The 14,424-nt window shown below is 40.1% G+C and overlaps 1 protein-coding gene across 2 annotated transcripts in view; it reads left to right on the top strand.

Annotated features, from left to right (window-relative positions):
* The window catches only part of LOC137431752 (insulin-like growth factor 2 mRNA-binding protein 3), a 171,408-nt gene extending 160,583 nt beyond the window's left edge, over positions 1-10,825 (top strand). Inside the window, exons 12-16 of one of the 2 annotated variants that reach the window (XM_068123435.2) lie at positions 1,244-1,363; positions 2,714-2,788; positions 2,923-3,054; positions 4,752-4,865; positions 10,567-10,825. In XM_068123435.2, coding sequence (XP_067979536.1) covers positions 1,244-1,363; positions 2,714-2,788; positions 2,923-3,054; positions 4,752-4,865; positions 10,567-10,665 — 540 coding nt within the window. In that variant the 3' untranslated portion in view covers positions 10,666-10,825. The remainder of the gene's footprint in view (positions 1-1,243; positions 1,364-2,713; positions 2,789-2,922; positions 3,055-4,751; positions 4,866-10,566) is intronic. The other variant, XM_068123434.2, reaches the window with a different exon arrangement.
* The last annotated feature ends 3,599 nt before the right edge of the window (positions 10,826-14,424 follow it).

Below are 14,424 nucleotides of genomic sequence, written 5' to 3'. Positions count from 1 at the left end.
GGCATCATAAGCTTAACTTAGAGCCACATCTGTTTTGATCTAAATCTGTGCTCGAGGAAATTGTGAAAATATTGTGCTATTTTCTATTCCTAATCGCCATTTCATATTATCTTGTCTTCCTTTATCTGATGTTATCTATTCTCGCTCCTTCTCCTTACTTAATAACCACCCACACTCTTCCACATCACCCCTGTTTGTCTTGCTATCCCTGCTTGCTTACATGTTCCTTGTCTACATAGCCTACTCTGCTCCCTTTTCTTGTCTGCATACAAAGCAGACCACCAGATCATGTAGTGCATTCAGAAAGTATTCAGACCCCTTCACTTTTTGCACATTTTGTTATGTTGCAGCCTTATGCTGAAATCGTTTAAATTCATTTTTTCCCTCATCAATCTCCACTCAATACCCCATAATGACAAAGAGAAAACAGGATTTTAGAAAGTTTTGCAAATTTATTAAAAAGAAAAAACTGAAATATCACATTGACATAAGTATTCATACCCTTTGCTATGACACTTGAAATTTCGCTCAGGTGCCTCTACTCCCATTTCTCTTGATCATCTTTGAGATGTTTCTACACCTTGATTGGAGTCCACCTGTGGTAAATTCAATTGATTGGACATGATTTGGACAGGCACACACCTGTCTATATAAGGTCTCACAGCTGACAATGCATATCCGAGCAAAAACCAAGCCATGAGGTCGAAGGAACTGCCTGCAGAGCTCAGAGACAGGATTGTGTCGAGGCACAGATCTGGGGAAGCATACAAAAAAATTTCTGCTGCATTGAAGGTTCCCAAGAGCACAGTGGCCTCCATAATTCTTAAATGGAAGAAGTTTGGAACAACCAGGACTCTTCCTCGAACTGGACGCCCGGCCAAACTGAGCAATCGGGGGAGAAGGGCCTTGGTAAGAGAGGTGACCAAGAACCCGATGGTCACTGGCTGAGCTCCAGAGATCCTGTGTGGAGATGGGAGAAACTTCCAGGACAACCATCACTGCAACATTCCACCGATCTGGGCTTTATAGCAGAGTGGCCAGATGGAAGCCTCTCCTCAGTGAAAGACACATGAAAGCCCACAGAATCTTGTTTCTCACAGTCTGAGAGTCCTTTAGGTGCTTTTCTGCAAACTCCAACAGGCTTTCATGTGTCTTTCACTGCATTACATGAAACATTGTGTTTGCATTACATGAAACATTGTGCTTGCATTGCATGAAAATGTCCTTTTCATTGTGTCTGCAGCAACAGCCAGAGCAAGAAACTGTTTACTTGTTCATTCCAACGCAGTCTGTCGGAGCCATTATTGGGAAGAAGGGACAGAACATCAAACAGATCTCTAGGTTTGCTGGAGCTTCCATAAAGGTATGAAATCTACTCTAAAAATGTGGTATTTTGGATATCAGGCTCCAACTCTTAGTTGGCTTCCACTTTGGAAATTTCTTTCCAAACCACATGCAAATTAAGTTCATCCATGAGGATTACTTTTGTTTGCACTTTCTATTCTGCCTTTCCTGTCGTGCTGTTGAGTTCAGTTGTCTTCAACTGAATTAGTTTGGTTTATTGTACACCGCACCTTCCCTATGCCATCTCCAGGCATTGCAAATCGTCATTGCCGGGCACCAAAGGGGGCTCGGCAGTGGCGCATGCTGAAAGGGAGTACTCAGTTTTCACTCTGGTTGTTTGTTTGTTTTCTTGCTTTCTTGCTTTCTTGTTTGTTTGTCCAGGCGATATCTCAGCCATCCTTTGAGCTAGGAAGCTGAAATTTCGGCACAATAGTGAGGAAGTCCTTTGTCAAAAACTGTATTTTTTGTTTTTTGATTAATCAAATAATTGAGGAGTTATTTAATTATTAGCGATTAATTAAGTCACAGAACTGTTAATTAAGTACTTATTTAATTAATCAAATTTCCTTTCTCTTCTGACCATTAACTCAGGCACCTTTTGAGTTAGGAAGCTGATATTTGGACATGCCAATGACCAGGTGATTTGGCTGCAAAGGCTATTTTTGATTTATTAATTAATCGATTAATCAATTAATCGATTAATTATTTAATTATTCGATTAATGACTACTTTTTTTTTTTTTTTAAGTTACAGAATCTGATGAAATGGTGGTGGTTTATGTGTTCTCTGACCGAATTGATTAATAATTTAATTTTTTATGATTATTATTTATTTATTTTCATTATTAATCATTTATTTATTTTCTGTCTCATTTGGCCAATATCTCAGGCACCTTTTGAGCTGGGAAGCTAATATTTGGACATGACAGTGACCAAGTGATGTGGCTATCAAGGATATTTTTGATTTATTGATTAATCATTTAATCGATTAATTATTTATTGATTAATTGATTAATTATTGATTAATCAATTAATTATTTAATTTTTTATTAATGACTTATTTAATTAAATTCCTAAAAGATACATCTTCGGATGAAGCACTTGTGGTTTAGTTATGCTATTAGCCAATTGATTAAGAAAATATTTTGTGATAATCTTTTATTGATTTTAATTATACAATTAATCAATCAATTAGCATACACCTCTCCCTCCCAATGCAGCCTCTATGAGCTGCACTGCGGTATTGCCGGGCGCCGAAGGCACCCCGGCAATGCCACGCTGTAGGATATTTAATTATTTGGCATGGGGGCGGTGTACTTTGAATGTATGTGTACTTGTTTTGTCATTGTTTTTGTTATTGTTTGCTTCAGATTTCTCAGCCAGAAACTTCTGACAGTACAGAGCGCATGGTTACTATTGTTGGAGCAGCAGAGGCCCAGTTCAAGGTAAAAAAAAAAAAAAACAGTAGCTCCTTATGGTCATAACGAAAACAGAGTTCTGTCAAACCCAATGATTAATTCATGAATGATTTTTGATTTTATATATATATATATATATATATATTTTTTTTTTTTGTTAGGCACAAGGAAGAATTTATGGAAAGCTGAAAGAAGAGAACTTCTTTAATCCAAAGGAAGAAGTGAAACTTGACGCTCAAATTAAGGTTCCTTCAGCGGCAGCAGGAAGAGTAATTGGAAAAGGAGGCAAGACGGTAAGGCTCGTAAAAAATCTCTTCAAATCATGTTTTTGTCTTAATTTTATAGAAGAACTCTCCATGTGGAATAACATATGCTAATGATGATCTTATAGATGCCTCCATTGTGACATCATTCAACAACAACAGGCATTTTAAGCCCATTTTCCCTGCTCGAGCAGGGGTTAGCCTTGCGGGCCCAATGACAATCTTCTCCATTTTGCCCTATTTTCTACATCTCTCCTTGTTAACCCCCTTGCCCACATTTCTACTTCAACCACCATCTTTAGCCAAGTCTTTCTCGGTCTTCCCCGTCCTTTACTTCCTTCTACATTCATTTCCATCACTCTTCTCAACCAGTCAATTTCATCCTTCCTCAACACATGACCAAACCATCTCAACCTGTTTCTCTTCACAGCATCCATCACAGGCTCTATTCCCATCATCTTTCGCAATTCATCATTTGTCTTCCTCTCTCTCAACGATACTCCACACATCCACCGAACCATTCGCATTTCCACCCTTTCCAGCCTTCATTGCTGCTCTACGTTCATTACCCATGTCTCGCTCCCATAAATCATAACACTTCTCACAAATGCAGCATACACCTTTCCCTTCAGCTTAAACGACACTCCCCTCCTCATCAGCACGCCACTCAGTTCCTGAAACTTCTTCCATGCACATCTCACTCCAGCAACCGTTGTCTCAGCAAGCTATGTGATCTGTGGATCCTTGCGGTGTATTTGCCGCGGTGCCTTAAAAAGCACCGTACGGTCCTTATCCACAAGGTAGAGAAGCCAAAGAAAGCCTCAGAGTTTAGTCCTATCACGATCATTAGTTTCTTGGTGCGGGTACACCACAAGATCATCGCTCGACGATGCTCGTAGGCATTTGAGCTATGTCATTCAACAAGTACAAAACTTCATCCGATCAAGATGAAATTTATTGAGCGTCATCTATGGATAAATTGGTGGAGAAAAAACAATGATGACGTCATCGGTCACGTGGTTCGGCCGCCCTTTTTTTTTTTTTTTTTTTAAAGCCTTAAAAACATCCTGGCGAGGGTCTGCAATCTCTGATTGCTCTTGTTTTCTTTGTCTTTACGACGTTGAGTTCAAGATTGTTTAGAGAACACCATTCAAAAAGTTTTTCGTTTTACGGATTACGTTAAACACTTTCATTACTGGTGAGGGTTATTATTCAAAAATGGGGGGAAGTAACCATCGTCATGGTAGTAGTGAGAATTAAATGGATTGATTATTAAGTATGTAACCAGCATAAAGTATCACACTAGTGTCCGCATTGCAGTTTTAAAGGGATAACATAAGTTTGAGTTCACTTTCAATAATTATTATTCAAAATAGTGCACGCCAGTCAATGGACATATTCTGGTCTGTCAGACTGGGTTTTATCCACAGTGGTGATTGTTCCTTAACTCTTACAATGGGTGAGGTGAGCCAAAGCTTGGAGCCGTTGAGTCAATCAAGTATTGTGCTGCTCGAGCCACAAATTGATTGTCCGAAGGAATTGTCTTTCATTTTTGTGAGTGTGAATCTGTTGTGAAATCTTAAATGAACTTCAGCTGGTTGTAAGACCACCGATAGTAGACTGCACTCTCCCTGCACTTATATATTCGTGTTATCTTGCCTATGAAATTCAGATCTAGTAATTTTGTAATGAACATTGTCTCATGACTCCCTTTTGGCTCCCCGCAGGTAAATGACCTTCAAAATCTGACGAGTGCAGAAGTGGTTGTTCCTCGAGATCAAACTCCTGATGAGAATGATCAAATTGTTGTTAAAATCAATGGACATTTTTTTGCAAGCCAGGCAAGTCTCGTAATCATTGCATTTGATTGGTTTATTGATCGCAATTGGTGGTATGATGGATCGTGTGTTTGATGTGTATCATCGAAGGATGTAAAATAACAAACAATTGGTGGGTGCAATAGTGATGAGATCTCGTAATTTATACATTTTATTCTGAAAACTTAATGAGGGTATCCTTTAAATTAGTTTATTACCCAGAGACACTTATTTCTCTCAAACTCTTCTAATGTGTAGAACAGAGTATGCTTGCCAGGTGAAGTGCATATTCGGCTTTATGATGACTTGAGTTTGTCTCTTTGCTCGGGTTTTACTATTTATTTTTCTTTAAACCTTCAAATACAGTGCGCACTATATTCTTATTCATGCATGAGGAATCGACCCAGTCACAAGGGATGGCCGAGAAACTAGGGATACACAAGTCTCCCTGGATGTGCAATGCAAGAACCAATGATCTCTTGTCATGCTGCTGGTTGTTTTTACACACTTTTATTTCACTTCATCTGAACATTGTTTGTCCCGTTTCAAATCCTTGAGACGTTCGTTTTCTGGGTTCCATACGTCCTAAAGAGCTGAAATTTGGCCCACCGTCCTCTTTTCTGGTACAATTTCAACTATCAAAATTTTATTTAAACAATAGGTTTAAAACTTTTTTTTAAATGTGCAGCCCGAAAACATGTTTTTCCGTTTACTTGTGCAAATGTAGCATGTAACTTTTTTACTTTTCTCATTGCTGTGAATGAGAAAAGTCACAAAGTTGAAGCCTTAAAAATTAATACAAAATCAACAGATCGATCTCCATTTTATTATATTATCAACCTTTTTGCTGTGTCCTAATGTGTGCTTTGGTCATGCACATAATTCCACCTGTCAAGCTGCTTCCTCTTTTGTATGAAGCATGTGGCAATTGTGGTTTGCCATAATTTGCTCAGTGGTACTGATGCAGTGCCCCCTGTAGGTGAGAACAGGTATTTGGAATTTGGCCATGTTGCCGGTGATAGCTTGCTTACTCTTCACAAAGAACACTGTAGGGTCTTTAACGTCCACCAATTAATGCTGGCAGATGGGACACATATTTAACGTCCATCTAAAGGATGGCACACACACATTGATGAATCACCCTGCATGTGAAACAACAGAAAGACAGTTTATAGCTGGGTCGAGATTTGAACCCAGTCTCGACAGCACAGAGTTGTCTAAACCTATTGTCAGTGTCTGTCCACTTCTGTTGATGCTTGGTGTCTATTGACTGGGGGTGGGGGGGGGGGGGTAATGAAAAAGGGTGAACAGTGGTATGTTACAGCGCTGAACGTTTATCGTGCATGTGACGGTGCATGTTGCATGTTCTTCTGTATGTTTTGAGCTCACCTGGCTGGTAAGCCACCTAAGAAATCAATTTGTTAGTTTGATCAGCCTGCTGCCAATTATCTCTGAAATACTCTCGAAAGGAATTATTGCCTTGTACTATCTTTCTTTTGCTTACCTTGTATCCTTTTCAACTTGTGGTTGAGCAAAGTGCTGGATTGTCTAAATCCTGGGGCAAAGTAAATGTGGCACGGTATTATATTTGAGTGGACGTTATGTTAGAATGCCATGCTCGATGATGGGAAGAGAACAATGTTTTCCCCTTACACAGATTTATTACCTTTTCAAGTTTGTGGAACACCTTTCTTCATGGCAATCAAAAATATTGTTTTCTGATTTAAAATGAGGCAATTTTTATTTATTGAACAGGCTTATGAGATGCAGTGCCTTAAGTATTCACACTCCTTGACTTTTTCACATTTTGTTGTTGCTGCCTGAATTCAAAATGGCTTAAATTGAGATTTATTTTTGTCACTGTTCTGCAATGAATACCATAATGTCCAAGTGGAATAAAAAAAATTTTTTTTTTAGAAATTTTTATAAAATAATTAAAAATGAAAAGCTGAAACGTCTCGAGTCAATAAGTATTCTTAATTTAATTTTGTTTTGGGTCTCGCTATCTGCCATGGTCTTTCCTGGGAAAACCACATTTCCAAGCTGGCCTCCAAAGCCAGTCGCTGACTGGGCATCCTCCGTGGTGTGAAGTCCTTCTTGGCACACCTGAGCTCCTCACCACATACAAGGCTTTCATCTGCAGCTCAATGGAATACTGTTCTCCCCTCTGGGCTGGTGCTCCTGCCTCACACATAGCTCTGCTTAATGCTGTTGAAATTAAAGCTTTCAGAATCATTGGAATCTCCCTCGATGAAGCTAACTCCGAGGGCCTTTCACTCACTCACCTCAGGCAGGTTGGTGGTCTTTCTGTCTTCTACCCACTCCGCTCCGGCCTAGCCCCCCACCAGCCCTATCTGTGCTCTGTCCCCCAAATATTCCTACAGGTCGCACAAGATCTGCCTGCAACCCTCTTATGGCTAAAACTGCCAAAATCAAGACTCTCTGCTCACCTTTATTCCTCTTTTCTCCCGCCTCTGGAACAAACTCCCTCACTCTCTTCAATCCCACTCCTCCCTCCAGGTCTTTAAAACAGCTGTCCACCACCATCTCTTATCTTCCCCCATCCAAAACCTTAATCTTTTCTACCCCCGTTAATTCACCCCAGATCCACTTTTTTGAAATAACAACTTCTTTCCTGGAAGTCCTAGCAGTGTCCATGTGTTTTATACGTCTCCCACCCACCCCTCCCCCAGCCCTTCCCGTGCCTCCTCCCCCCCCTCCCCCAGCCCTCTCCCTCCCACAGATCTCCCGATGTCCCTGTTCTCTACTGTTGTACTTGTGTAGTTCCCTCTCTCTCCCCATCTTGTCTGCCGCTCCCTTTATCATGTTTTATGTGTCAGTTTGTTTTTTTGTGATTAATGTTAGCTCTTACACGAGCCTCGATCTTGTATACAAAAATTAATAAAATATTCAACCCCTTTGTTATGACACTCCAAATTGAGCTCAGGTGATTCCTATTCTATTTGATCATCCTTGATATGTCTCTACAACTTGATTGGAGTCTTCTTGAGGCCAATTCAATTGATTGGACATGATTTATGAATAAATAAAAAACCACACCTTTGTATTAAAAAAAAACAAAAAACTATGAGATATAATTGTGAGTAGGCATATATCTGGGGAAAGGTATAAAACAATTTCTAGTGTTGAAAGTTCCCAAGAGCACAGTGAGCTCCATCATTAGGAAATGGAAACAATATGAAACGAGAACGCCACTCAGTAGAGCGCATACTCCCGCCGTGGGTTTAGTTGGAATAATACGTTTTGTTTAACATCCCCTCTCCCCAAAACAATAAATGAAAAAGAAAGTAAGCCCGAACTGTCAGAGAATTTATTTTGATATATCTCGGAATTAGAGGAGAAAAACATCATTTAAGAATAAGATTAAAAGCTTTAATGCAGTAAAACAGAAAAAAAATCTTTCCCAAAAAAAATTCCCATAAAAATTCCTGGATCCAGAATAATATCCTGAGCTTCACCAAAAACTAATCAATTCTTCCTTATCCCAAGGGCAATCATCCCACCAATTTTCATCCAAATCCGTTCAGAACTTTTCCAGATATCTTGTTCACAAACATATGAACACACACACACACACACACACACGGACGGACACGATCGAATGCGTTACTCCCTATCGGGAGTAATAAACCTGTAAATCGCAGAGCCAGAACCAGAATTATTTATTTGGTCTGGGAAGCCCATGCAAGGTTTCTTCTTATTCAGCCTCACAACCCTGGGTGAATATGAGATCTTTTAAAAAAAAAAGTTTGAATTTTGCCAAATCTGTTTTATTCGTTTGTTAATATACCTCAGCCATTGACAAATCTGGAATTAAGTCTTTATAAGTTCATCAAATACTGACACCGCGAATGACATTCCCTGAGCTAAATGTTGATATCTCTTCTGAGGGGGGGTAAAAAAAAAAAAACTTTTAAAGCTTTATACGTATCAAACGATACATTTTATGAAACGTGGAAACCTAATACACACTTTGGTGGTTTTAGAATGACAGAATATGTCTTTATTAGAAGAAAAAAAATAATGAACATTGAAGACGATGCTGCAAAAAAAATACACCGCTCTGATGCATAACCACGAGTTTAAACTACATTTACAACAAATATGAAAACTATTTTCATATCACAATGTTAAATATAGAATATATAGAAGATAATGTTAAAAAAAAAAAATGAGCCCTATCTTCGAATGGTAAAAAAATCCTTCAAAAAATTCCTGGATCGGGAATAATATCCTGAGCTTCACCAAAAACTAATCAATTCTTCCTTATCCCAAGGGCAATCATCCCACCAACTTTCAACCAAATCCGTTCAGAACTTTTCCAGATATCTTGTTCACAAACACACGAACACACACACACACACATGGACACGAGTGAATGCATTACTCCCTGGCGGGAGTAACCTAGACTTCCGAGAGCTGGCTGTCTGACCAAACTGAGCAACCAGGCAAGAAGGACCTTGGTCAGGGAGGACCCCAGAACCACAATGGGAGAACCTTCCAGAAGGCCAACAGTCTCTTCAGCACTTCACTAACCTTGCCTTTAAGGGAGAGTGGCCAGACGGAAGCCACTCCTGAAAAAAAGAAAAAAACATGACAGCATGCCTTGAGTTTGCAAAAAGGCAAGAGAACGATTGAGAGCATGAGGCAAAATATTCTGTGGTCTGATGAGATAAAAATTAAACCTCTTTGGCCTGAATGCAAAGCGCTGCATCTGGCAGAAACTGAACACAGCTCATCAGCCATCTAATATCATCCCTACCGTGAAGCATGGTGGTGGCAGCATCATGCTATGGGGATGCTTTTCAGTGGCAGGGACTGGGAGACTTGTAAGGATGGGGGAGGGGGGTGGATAATGAAATGAGCCAAATACAGGAAAATCCTTGAGGAGAACCTGCTTTGGAGTGCAAAAGACCTTAGACAGCAGTGAATATTTATGTTCCAACAGGACAATGACCCCAAGCATTAAGGCAAAGTAACACTGGAATAGGCTTCAGAACAAGAATGTGAAAGTGGTTGTGTGGCTCAGCCAAAGCCCAGAATTGAATCTAATTGAGAATCTTTGGAAAGACTTGAAGATTTTTGTTCATCAACACCTCCCATCCAATTTAAGAGTTTGAGCAAATCTGCAAGGAAGGATGGGAGAAACTCTCCAAATCCAGATGTGCAATGCTGATATAGACATACCCAAGAAGACTCCAAACTAATCACTGGCAAAGGCACTTCTACGATGCATTGACTCAGTGGGTTGAATACTTACATAAATTAGATATTTCTGTATTTAATTTTTCATTTAATTGTAAAGAAATTGTAAATAATAAAAATTCCAGTTTGACATTAATGGGGTATTATGTGTAGATCAATGACAAAATTTTTTTTCTATTGAATCCATTTTAAATTCAAGCTGTAACATAAAATATGAAAAAAAAATCAAGGTGTGTGAATACTTTCTGAAGGCACTGTAGCTTATCTGAAGCGAAGTTGATTGCAGCTAGTTACTGCCATTATTAAGATCATTGGCATGGCCCATGACATTAATTGTACACAAATGCTTATTTGAAAGATGTGTTGCTAAAATTTTATTTCCATCTTTGTTTCTCTTGCCCATGTTAAAAAATGGCCAGACATAAGGAATCTTCTTTGTTCGTCAGTTAACTTTCTCACCTCTTATCCTCTTTCCCACAACCTCGCTTACCATGAGCAGACTGCCCAAAGGAAGATTCGAGAGATTCTCGGTCAGTTCCGGCAGCAGCAGCAACGACAGCAGACGCCCGAAAAGCCTGGACAGGGCCGACTAAAGTAACTGCGTGTCAGAAGCAAGTAACAGACGGCCTGAAGTCCCAAGCTGCTGGAAATGCGTTCTTGCTACGAACAAGGAATATTGGTCTTTTTTTTGTTTGTTTTTTTTTACAGAAAAATTGAATGTTTATTTGTAAACAGTTTTTTATTGTTGGGAAGGAGACAAAAAAAAAATCCCCGAATGTTGAGCTTGGGAGGGGGGGGGTGGGGGGGCCTGCTCAGTATTCTTCTTCTTCCTATTTTCTTCCCTGGTTCCCTTTCCAACAACCCTTGTTTGGTTTTGCAGCCAAGCGTTTCATGAATGTATTGACATTCGCTGTTAACAGCATTTTCAAAACTTTAATCCTTTGAAGAGAGAGAAAAAAAAGACACGATTTGTTTTGTGGGTTTTTTATTGAAAAAGAACAGACTTGGGCAGAGGTGAAATACTGCCTGGGAGATTGTAATTTGCTCCGGTTAGTTTTCTTTGCCGCCCAAGGGCATGAAATGAGAGAGCTGATACAGAACTACCTCAGGCATTCGGTACCTCAGCGTTCCTTTGTTCAGTTTGAGATTTTGTATGCTTTATAAATTGATAGTCTTGGAGCATTTTATTTTTTTAATAAAAAAGTAAAATGTGATCTGGCAGTTAGCGGGTGCTGGGTCGTGCATGCTGAGATGTACATTTCCTGCTCCGTGCTGCAACAGCCAAATTTAGTTGCTCGAGAATGTGCGTCGGCGGCTTCTGGATATCAAAACCTGCAAGCCAATAAAGGCACAGTTGCAGGTGTGGGGGGAGGAGGTGGGTCGAAGCAGCATAAACGTTTTTGTTTTTTTAAAACGAGCGAGACGGCTTGGCTGATAAAAGTACTTCTGTAGTCCATTCCAAAACTGCTCGACCAGGTTACATTGAGCTTCTCGTTTCTGATTGGGCTGCAGCATGGTTCCTCATTAACCAGATGGACAAAGGGAAGGTCGTGGTGTGGGGAGAGGTTGTTTCAGTCAGTTACTATCATCTATGCCGAGACCTGCTTGAGATGTATCCAGCAGTGTTTTCTTCCTTCATCTTTTCCTCTAACCACTCTGCATCTCTACATCATCTTTCTCCCTTTCAACTTAACCCTCCATTCCCCCCTTACCCCACCTCAACCTTCCAAAACCCTGTCTCTAACCACTTCTCCCACTGTCTCCCTCCTGAAACACACCACCCTCCCTCCCCCGGCCATCCCTAAAGTTTATCTGTAACAATGCCTCTTCTCACATCTCTTTGCACCCCCATCCCCAGCTTACTTGCCCCTTAAATTTCTGCTCACCCACTTCTATCTCAAATCCTTAATCATCAACCTCTCTCTCTCTCTCTCTCCCTCTCCCTCTCTCGCTCTCAATCCCATCATGCACTTCTCTCTTGCATCCCCAATCATTCATTTGTTGCTCTTTAATTCTCCCTCATCCACTTACCACTCTTGAATCCCCATCCCTGCCCACTTGTCTCTAATTCCTCCTCTTCCACTGGACTCCCCAATTCCTCAAAAATGGTCTCTCTCTCTAATTTCCCCTCAACTACCTTCCTGTCATCCCTCACTTACACCTTCACATTGGTCTCTTTGTTGTTCACCATATGTCTTCTGCACCCCCATCCCTTTCCCTCCCATATGCATCCCATCCCCTCCCCACTTTTCATTGCACCCCTTCCACCCATTTAAACTCAGGCCTGGTAATCTCCATGTCCTCTGCAACATCCCACCTTTCCCTATGCTTTCCCCATATCTGTTTATGTTCATCAATTGTCTTCTGCAATGTCTCCACTTTGCCTTTGCCTGCACGTTCCCCACAGTTTTCTGTCTTTTGTGCCCCCACTCCCTTTCACCTATAATATTTTCCCCAATTCCCATCTCCAACCTTACTGGATCTTTTTTTTTTTTTAGTCTGTAACAGCGGATGATTGAATTGCATACTATTTCATGGATTGCATCAAGAAACTTTGACCTGAAGTGATCATATCCCCCTCTTTGTTGAGGTCTTCTTTTAACACCAGCAACTTGCTTTCATCAAGCTGCGATGTGGCAGGCGACTTGCTTACTATGGCTTCCTTATTGTAGAAAGGATTTATCAATGCTTTTTTTCGTACAGTGGAAATCTTCCGAGGACAGGTGGCACACCTATTACTTCCTATGCAGTTCTTGAGGATATATCTGTTCAAGTTTGATTGTTATGGGTTAAGGATAAGCCTAAACTAACAAGGCATTTTAACTACACAGCAGTGCCTGATGTAATGGAATGTTGCTTTCCACTATCAGGTAATTACTTTGATTCTGGTACTGCATGTAGGGTAAAATTGGAATGGAATGGCGATTATGGTGAAGGCAATGAGTTGTCGGATTTGGGGCATGGTCCCTAGGTCCACTTTGGTCTGCATGGGCATCCAGATGCGGTTACGTAATCCCTGGGCCACTGTTTTCTTTTGTGCACATTTTGTTTTTCATGTTTTGTGTAATGAAAGCAATTCTGTCAAAATATGTCAAAAATGGTACTTTGATTGAAAACTTCTCCCATCCCCTCCTCCACCCTCCTTGGGATAAAGTTCCAGATGCAAAGCTGGTGACACACCTGTATGCTGAGGCTACTTTGTGCTTAATCTTCACCTTAATATATTTTTTGTTTTCATTAGTTATCTTGCGTCAGAGTGGCGAATTGCCTGGGATTTTTAACCCGCCAGGCAAGAAACTGCTTCGGAAGAACTGATGCTCCGTATAGATCATGGCACACAGACGGACATTCTTGATTTGCAAATTCACGCAGAGCAAAGCGGCCCCTCATCCAAATTGTGCTTTTTAGCCATTCAAGAGAAAAGTATGACCAAAATGGTTTGGGACGTTGCATGTGAATATACATTTTTTCAAAGTCTGTCCTTTTAGCATTTATTATTTTATATTATGTCAATATCATGTTTGGATGAAGAAAATGAAGTTTTTGTTTTGGCATTGTTGTGCGATTCAGCAAAATGTGCATAAATGAAGTTTCTCTTTCTACACACACAGAGCCGAGCCATCGTACACCGCCAGTTGCCTGAAATTCCTCGCCTTTTATGAGCAACTACCTTGCGAATGTGGCAGCATGTTTAAAACTGTTTTATTATAGGTTTTGGTGTTTCCTGTTTTTTGTATTCACATGCGTTTAATCAACTACCTCCTCAGTGGGCGACATACAGTTTCTGCCGCTCCACTTCGTGGTTATGATCTTTTTTTTTCTTTCTTTTTTAAAATTCTGACATTTATTTGGCAATAGTGATCGAAGTACTCATAGTGGTATTAGCATATGAAGGTTGGCCTTTAGCCTTTTTATTAATAAGAAATAGCAGTGTTTTTTGAAAGCTTTAACTTTGGATGGGAAATTGAGGTTAATTTTTCTCATTTACTTATCAATGGAGACATTTGGTTAAATACGGGACTTTCAAAATGACGTGATAGTCCCACAATGCATCAGCGCGCATGTGCAAAAATCCTCAGCAACCAGAGCAATCGGAGCACAATTTATCATGCATATGTGGTAACAATTGATATGTAGGCCTATACGTATTGAATGTATTGTGTGGATTTATCTTTGAGATCCTTCTTCATCGCCATGATTTATCATCAATTTTGTTAGCTAATAAGGCTCACCGACCTTGTATACACATCAAATGTATTGTGCTAGAATTCTAGTGCAGGCCGCATGGATGGAGTCATATCGAATGTAGCTTAGATCCGCTGAAAGAAAAAAAGAAGGCAAAAAGGTAATCTCACAA

The sequence above is a fragment of the Myxine glutinosa genome, chromosome 7, assembly GCF_964187855.1.
Source record: "Myxine glutinosa chromosome 7, kmMyxGlut1.1, whole genome shotgun sequence".
Taxonomy (NCBI): domain Eukaryota; kingdom Metazoa; phylum Chordata; class Myxini; order Myxiniformes; family Myxinidae; genus Myxine; species Myxine glutinosa.
Note: the sequence above shows the minus strand (reverse complement) of the source record. Positions and strands in the feature narration are given on the sequence as shown.